General features: G+C 38.3%; 1 protein-coding gene across 2 annotated transcripts in view; it reads right to left on the reverse strand.

The window, feature by feature from the left end:
- Positions 1–706: 706 nt before the first annotated feature.
- Positions 707–8,929, reverse strand: part of VPS4B (vacuolar protein sorting 4 homolog B (S. cerevisiae)) — a 22,906-nt gene continuing 14,683 nt past the window's right edge. Inside the window, exons 10-11 of one of the 2 annotated variants that reach the window (XM_010585994.1) lie at positions 7,324–7,461; positions 707–756 (exon numbers count right to left, since the gene is read on the reverse strand). In XM_010585994.1, the coding sequence (XP_010584296.1) occupies positions 739–756; positions 7,324–7,461 (156 nt within the window). In that variant the 3' untranslated portion in view covers positions 707–738. Of the gene's footprint in view, positions 757–3,951; positions 5,455–7,323; positions 7,462–8,929 lie in introns of those variants that run through there. The other variant, XM_010585993.1, reaches the window with a different exon arrangement.

Raw genomic sequence — 8,929 nt, forward strand, 5'->3', positions numbered from 1 at the left:
ATTTACCCCCTCGTAGAGCCTCAGACTGCTCAAAGACCACCACCACCATGCCTCCCCCCCAAAAAAACCCTCCACAGATGCTCCAACATGTTCGCTACTTGCTGGACTGAGCCCACCCAAGCCTGGAACGAGCAGGCACCTCGCAGCGCTGCGAGTGCTGGATGAAGGTGACTTCGCAGCACCTTCCTCTTGTGCACCTGTATCACAGCCCTCTGTGTGCGTTTAGGCAATGACAGTGTCCATTTATACAGGCATCCCTTCTCTGTCCTGAAGCTGGTGAAGGGACAGTGAAGATACTGCTGCGCCGCGACTGCCCGAGGTTTGCTGTCAGGCAGGCAAACCACCTGCCTGTTTCCATACTGACGGGGGACACGCGCATCACGAGGGTGTCCGGCAGGTAAAAACAAACTAAAAAAGAAAACATTGTTAAATTACAGAGACAGAACAAGGGTGGACACAAACACACAAGTCCACATCAAAACAAGCGCAGGTGTAAAGATTAAAAAAACAGTAATTGCTCTGCTGTTCAGTTGCGTACATAGCAATTCACAGCTGTGATTAGTTCATTAAAACATCATTAAAAGTCCAAGTGAGCTCAGGCTCAGCCAGGCAAGAACATGAGCATTTCAACTGGCATTTTAAATGGCACATTTGAAAACAGTAGTCGGCTACTTTTCCAGATTTTCTAAAACCTTACCTAAAAAAACCCAAAGGCCTTGGCAGGTCAGAGCCTCCCAGCTACAGCTCATGCTCCAGCTTTCAAGGAGGGGAGGAAAGAGAAACGATCATTTGAATTCATAAAGTTTTAATTTTCATTTTTTCCTAGCTTCCTATTGGGCAAACGATTCACTTGAGACTTCCAGAGCGCAAGTCACAGCTATAGATAACAGTCCTCATTTGCCATTACATTTCCTGTATGAGGTGGTGATATTTATAGCAACTTTCTCAGTCCCTCGCCTAGTTGACTCGTTATTGCTGAGACACTGACAGAGCAGTAGCAGAAGACAACTACTCCAGCTGGGATTTTTCTAACAAGTTACCAGTGGACAGTCATCAACCAACAACAGAGTGAGTCAGAGGAAATTATTGTTTATAGTTTACAGAACACAGGTGACACTGAGAATGTTTGAAAGCAAAGTCCCTGCCTTGAATAGCTTAGATTTAAATTAGCTGAGGCAGCAGAGGAGGAGGGAGGGCAAGCAAAATCAAGTCTTGCCAATTCATGGCACAGTGCCTGGTAATAGGTCACCAAGCAGGAAAGAAAACCCTGCCTTCATTATCAACATCGGGCCTGCGCTCAGGTGTTGGTGACTTATTTCCTGGAGATGTCTCAAAACACGACCAAAGCCTTTTTAGAGGAGAACTTAGCTCCTGCTATGATGCGGACAGGACATTGTATTTTGTTTTCATGACTAATGGTTGAGAAGTCCAAATAAATGAGCCCAAAACGCCAAGTATTTCTGCGAAAGACTAGCAGATTGTCCATGTGGCAGGTACCATGCACAGATGGTACGGACAGATGGACTCTGGTGTCCCCAAACACTGAGTTGATGTGATGAAGAAGTATCCTTGAGCATTCATTCATCAAGTTGGAGCCTCTCAGGTTGGATAAAGCATACAAAGGTGAGTAAACAGAAAATGGCACAAAACAGTGACCTAGTCAAAAAGCTACCATCAGAAGGGCGTGTGTGTGTGTGTGTATGCAGAGGGAGGGAGGGCGAGGAAGAATTGTAATTAGGTCACAGGGACCAAAAGACAAATAACAGGACAAGCTTATCTAATACCTGGGCTGTTAGTACACAAATGCCAGGACAGAGGATGAACGAACAATTAAGAGTTTTTACACAGCTAATTATGACGACAGAGGATTTGTGGAATAAAATCACTAGGTTAAAATACTGTTTAAAAAAAAGCTGAAGAAAAATCAAATGGGAAAGCACTGGAGCTATGCCACAAGAGCTACAACAAAAGCCACCTGCTCAAGAATAAAAGGAACAATATTTTGATAAGAATTAAATATCTGTTGGAAAAGCAGCGCAGTAGGAAACAAACAGTCCACCGAGTTCTTGCAATAGTTTATGTAAGTTACAGGAATGGGTTTAAGTCAACCATGATTACTAGGATGAATCTGGTTAAGACCAAAAACATGTATGGAAGCCAGTCACAAAACAAGTTGTCATTCTGGAGGAAGGAAAGAGTAAACAGCAAAATAAAGACGCTCCTGCATATTTCAACAAATTCAGAACTATTAGAAAGCTTCCTGTCAAGCTAATACTCAGAAATAACGCAAAAACAACAACAAAAAAGTCAGAATATATTCTTATTACGAAGAGGACTAAATAAACACAAAAAGCAGATCAAAATACCTGACCAGAGAATGTTCAGCAGCTTCTTTGCTTCTGTTGACAAAGAACAAACTATGATCAGACACCCCCGACAGACAGGAGCACGAACAAAAGCTACTTCAAGAGTATCTCCCTAAACTACATGTGTTCTGCTCCCCTAATTAAAACAGAAGTATATTTGAAGACCAGCAGATAATCTGAAAAACAAAACCAACCAAACAAAAAAACCTTAAAGGAGATCTGTACGTTTTCGTTGTGCTAGAGAGTGACAAAACAAAGTCGACAGGTAAATCAGGGAAGAAACAAGACTCTGGAATCTGAGGTCTGTCAGGCAACATGGGAAAAAATACAAGTTAATTTACTGAGCTTTCCTAACCCTATCAGTATACGTGCATTGAGATGTATACCACAAGTGTCAGGAAATCCAAAGTTTAATGTCAATGTCAAGAAACCATCTGTGAAGAACACAACAAGCACATGTACAACAGATTTAATTGAAAAACTATTTTACCCTCAGGAAGGAAAATGACATTTTTTCATATTGCAGTCAGAGTAAGCAGTAACACCAGAAGGTAGGAAAAAAATTTGTAAGCTAATTAGCCAAAGATGAGTCATACATCAGACCTTATGAAAAATGTACAACTAATTTATCCAGTATTTACAGAGGTTTTGATTATGTAAAGCAAATATAATCTTTCATAAGTTCTTTAATTTAGAGTATTTTCAATTAACACCGAAAACAAAAAAAGTGATTTTGCAGCCTCCCCTCACCCCCATTTGGCTATCATCTATTCTGGGATAACTTAGCTAGGAAGCTCTGTGATCTATATTAATTTATTCCCATTTTACAAAGACAGCAAACCAAAAAGTTGTCCTTGTAGCTGCAATTCTAGGCAGCAATGTTTATTTGGAATATATTTCTAAAAACAACTTTAAACATCAAACATTAATGCTTCTGTTACAGATGTCATCCCACAACTGAGCAAGCAGCAAGATGTAAATTTAAAACATACAGTATAGTTTTCTTCTACATTAAAGATAAGAGATTACAGTTAAGCTTATGGAAACCCATAGGACAAATCAGCCTACCACAAAAAAAAAGTTCCTGAGAATTTTAAGATTGCAGTAAGGACTCTCATTTCAAAAAAGGTCAAGAGACAAGTACTTCAGAGAGTAGCTTCAAACCTCTGAGTGAGAGCCCTGCCAGTATGTGGCTCACTTCTAAAGTGTTCACAAGAGGCAATGACAAAAAAGCAATCCTGCTGCAATGAGGATTAAGTTTACTAACCATAGTTGCCTGCACCTACACTGGAATTCCTGTCGTCCCCCTTGCCCCCACAAAGGTCCACAAAAAGATTTGCAGTCTACTGATTCACATTTACATGCTCCAATGTAAGACAAAGGTAAAGCTGTGTGGAACAATGATTTTGGAAAGAATGTTTTGTCATGTTAGTAAACAAAAGCTCAGCACCTTGCAGATCAAAGAATTTTTAACTAAGTATTTTGTTTAGCTGTTAAACATAGAAACCAAGGACTAAAAAAAAAAAAAAAAATCAAGCATTAAATACTTGAACATAACATTGAGGAAATACTCAAAGAACATAGCTGATGTACTATAATATTTTACTTCATTTAAGTACAGCAAATTTCACCCATCCTATGATTTATAAAGTACACAAAATATGTACACAAAGGAAACCAAACCCCATCAAAAGATGATCATATATGTGTATATGTACATATAACATACACACAATGTGCAAATTTCTTTTAATGCAAGTTAAACAAAGCATATGCAGGATAGAGTTGTACAATGATAATGGAACATAGAGTATTCTAGGTATCCTAATGATGTTTTGTATCTACAGCCAGTGCAAACTTAGAAGGCACAAACTCAGTGCTGACACTGTAGTGTTGTAAGTTACATTCAGGCACATATCAACTTACAGCTCTTCAGAAAAAGACCAATGGAAGTGCTACTTCTGTACTAAAGTGCCAGCCTTCTCTCAAAGTTTAAGCACTAAATTGATGTAGCCTATATGCAATAGTTATCAGTAGGGTTCTGAGTTAATTTATCACTGGAAAGTCTGTGGCTAAAACATCCGTTATACTCTCCTCGCATGTGAAAGTATGCTGTTTCACAAAATACACCCCATACATTCACCAAAGACTACCTATACCTTGCCAGCCTTGACATGTGGAATCTTACAGGATATTACTAATGCTTTTTTCTAACTTTAGTCAAACTCCTGCAGAAAGTAAATCCACATTGGAAAAAAAAAACCCAACCAACCACAAGAACAGCCAGCAAAACACCTTCTGAGATACTTCCATTTAACAAACTTTTGCTAAATTGCATAGTGACAGTGTGTATCAGCTAACAGAGTTAAAAATAAAAGCTTGCTGTTTAAGGCAAAATTTTAACACAGCATAGCAGAAAAAGCCAAATACCAGTTCCATCAATATTTAAACAAAGTACTGGCCCATGTAGTCTTATCCTCACAGTGTTTTCCTTCTTACTTTAATAGCTAACCCACACTTGCAATATGCTTGATTAGCAAATTTTGTTGCATTTTTCTAAATGAAATGAGAGCAATATGTAGGCTGATTGACTGATACTGAAAACACCCAACAAATATGTTCTCTTCCACCCCTCAAAAAAGGGTTTTTTGAGCCTACTGGGGGTTTAAAACTCACTTGTACCAATACCTAAAATTGAGCTAATAGTTTAACATTTTCTAGTATTTAATAGACATTACCACATCACTTTGCTGTCTCACCCTAAAATTGTATTTTCATATTATTTTTCAATAGAAGACATTTAATAGACATCTGAAGAAAACAATACAATACAAAAGCTTAGGGGTCTTTGCAAAGGTATCTTCTATTCCTTCTGCAAAGTAAGAAAAGAGTGATTTTATTGGCATTTATTTGAAGTGCCATCAATAAAGACACAAGAATACTTAAGAAAGCAAAAAAGTTCTAATGCTTGACATGTATCTTTGGTTTAGCCTTCCTGACCAAAGTCTTCTGTAAACTTCTTTAACTTCTCCAGGTCCTGTTCATTAACTGTTGGTTTTGTGCTAGCTAGCGACCTGAGCATATCGGCCTGTCAGAAAAGAAAGAAAACAAGTGTTTTCAGAAACAAGTATAGTACCACTGCTAATAATCTTGTTGCCAAGATGAATATGCGTTATAAAGCCTGTTAAAACAAGATGACCACAGGAGCTCCTATCTACACAAAGCTTTTAAGTAAGCCTATACACTTCTGCACAGAGGCAGCATTTTAACCCTGTGAATACAGACAACTGTCAGTGAGTTTTCTAATAACAAAACCACAACCTCAGGTTTAGGCCGCTCATCCATTCAAGTTTTATTCATCTCTCTTTTCAGTAAAGAACCAAACTTCCTTTTATTTTGTCAGTTACTATCTTCAACCCATCTTTAACTAAAGCAGTTTAAAGTGGAAAATAATCAGATGTTCCCATGTACTCTCATAGTCCAAAAATACAGAACAGTAGTTTGTGATTCATCTCTAGCAAAGTTTTACTGTTCATGACCGGTAATTTCTGTCTCTTCAGTTCAGTCAATTTCCTAGATAAATGCTCAGATACTAGAAAATGGAGTTCAGAAAAATCACAGGTCTATGAAGTTGAAAGCAGCAGTTAAAACACCCTATGAATAAAGAGGGGCAAGAAAACTAATCAAGTCCTAGCCAAAGGCAACTGAAAAAAGTGGATGCCTAACACCTCATATTGCTATAAAATTATGGGTAAAACCAAAAGTTAATATCATGATTTCCTAGAATTGATATTTGTCTCATCAGACTAGAGATACCCTGCTTAGAATGAATTAAAAACTGATCTTTTTAAGGACAAGAACTGATTTTGGACACTGAAACAACTGCCTATGCAACTATAGTGCATCAGAGCCCAGGTATCATTAGGAGCACACAAGGAATTGTTATGTTTAATTCCAGGAAAGACTAATTAAAAATCTGCTTAGACCATGCAGGCAGAAGTTTTAGGGCATGCCTGCACCTGCACACATTCTTTTGTGCTTTCTAAGTATGTAGATATGCACAGAAAATTATTTTCTGAAATACAGTGACAGTTATATTTACAAAGCAGTGACTACTATTTTAGAGGTTTTGTGATCCCCATGAAATATACTGGTTTCTTTCATTCATTACAGGACTGTTTGCACACAAGAAATGACAGCAGCACAGATTTGTAATCAAGTCCTTCCCTCAAACATTGTAATTAAATTCAGAATCTTCTTTTGTTGCTCTTGGGGGAGAGATACAGAATGAGTGTCCAGCAATCATTTTTATTTTTTAATCAGTGAACTAAAAATTTCAGTTTGTCTTAAAATGACATATTTTATTCCCTAGACCAAAGCAAGTATTTTAACATGCACAAAGAAAACAGCTGAAAGAGCTGTATCACCTGTGATGAAATTTAACCAAAACTACCATTACATCCATGAATTTTTTACATTTTATTTATATATGCTTGTATGTATTTAATGGGCAATATTTACCTACAGCATACCACTTCCCAATTTACACTGAATATAGTTTTCCATTTCCCAGTGTCAATATTAATGCTACAGAGTGATGGGAAGAAAGCTGTCATGGGGCAGGGAACCTGAAGGTTTTAAATGAATAAAAGACAAGTGAAAGAACAATGGAAGAGCCAGATTGTGTCTATGGATGAAAGGACAACAGCTGCATGCCAGCAGCCAAGAACAGTAAGAAAGAAATGCTTATCAGGGATAAAGAGCTGGCTTTTTCACAAGCACACGGTACCGTAGTACTGTATGTTGGGAATTCAAGTGTTATCTGGTATGTCCGGCATTTCTGAAAACAAGCAACTTATCCAATTGCCTTGCAGAACCATTTGAAAAAGAGTCTTTACCTTAACGTCTTTTCAGAGTTCTGCAAAGCAAGAAAGAAATGCTGCAGAAGAATACCTACCATGAAAACTGGAGGCTCCAGTAATTTATCACCTGGTACCTCCATCCAGGTCATTTCTATGGCTTCAGGATCACCTGGAGAGCAAGGGGTGAACAAATCTACCATTGTATTTGGATTAGATGCTGATGGTCCTTTTACCTAAAAAAACAAAAGAAAACACTCAGTTTACAGGAGTTACGATTTTAAAGACAAAACCCAGAAGGTGAACAGCATCTTTAGAGCAAAAACATTCCTTGATTTTACACAGATGCCCCACCAATTGGGAAGACGTGTCCTGTGAAAGAGAAATTGTATACATGTACTAGTATCATTCACTTTGAAAACATGCAGCTGTAGCCAGATACTTAAATTCACATCAGGTCAAATCCCAGAAGCTGCTTCCTCCTAAGGTCAAGGATTTCTGTGGAAAACTAACATGCCAGGAAATCTAGTTGGAAAAGACCACCCTTCCTAGTCCCTCGTCACTTTGGGAGTTCATTCATCACTGGTTAACAGCTTTCTAAAAACTCCTCAATAATTATCCTTGAGTGCCTCTCAGGTTAGGAAGCCAGAGATGGCTTTTCAATCTTTGACATACTGCACTACAAAATTCTGAGCACCTTTCCTGACACCACTTCAGTACCACTCGACAGAAAACAGGGCCATCTAGTGGGAGAACAGAAACCATCCTTTTTTTCCCCAGACACATGGACAGACCCCAAAAAGCTGCACCGGGTGTGTCTGTTCCCCTTCTGCAACACATTATCTGGGACCCACGGTTTTATTTTCCTTCATCATTACCTGAAGCATCACACATCCACAGAAACTCAAGACATATGCAAATACTGAAAGACAACACACTAACTGGCTTTTTTTAACAGCAGAGAACTGGATTTGCTATTCTAAACTGCATTTAAAGGACGATACTGGAGAGCACAGATTGTAATATTCAAAATACTGACAAACGTGTATTATCACATAAAGCAAGGAATGTTTTACAATGAATGAGTAATAATTGAGGAAAGCATTGTTTAACTGGGGAAAGTTGCCTGTTAGATGCAAATCATTACTAAAGCTAAGATTTTGCTTATGAAAATAGGAAATTGCATCCAATCAAAGTACTAACAACCCAAATGAAATCAACTATCAACTTGGCTTATGACAGAGCCCTCAAAGTACTGCAGTTGTGCCTTTTTTTCCTTCCTCTTTTTGGGGCCAAAGGAGGCAAGAATTCCTTTTGGGTTGCTCTGCAAACTGTGACAACTGAGGTTATTTCATGGCTCCATGGTAGTCTGAGACATGCCACAGATTCTTCCAAATTTGAACAAAAGGCTAAAAGCTAACAGCCCTTTAGCCAGAAATGTCATTGTCACTTAAAGTCAAAAATACTTCAGGCATCACTGCTTAAGGAAAGGAAGCATCTAGAAAATCCTTGATATATCAAAAGAGCTGGTTTGTGTTGTTTTTTGTTTTTTTTTAAACAGTTTACATTACAGTGTTACTGCTGAGTTGCCCCCCGAAGAAACTTATCAACTCAGTGTTTCAAAATACTTGTTTTGTTTTTAAACTGGGAAAAGCTCCTCAAAAACCCTTTAAAATGTTATTTGGTGTCGCCCCTCCCCCCCCC

The sequence above is a fragment of the Haliaeetus leucocephalus genome, unplaced genomic scaffold (genome assembly GCF_000737465.1).
Source record: "Haliaeetus leucocephalus isolate CR32 unplaced genomic scaffold, Haliaeetus_leucocephalus-4.0 Scaffold137, whole genome shotgun sequence".
Taxonomy (NCBI): domain Eukaryota; kingdom Metazoa; phylum Chordata; class Aves; order Accipitriformes; family Accipitridae; genus Haliaeetus; species Haliaeetus leucocephalus.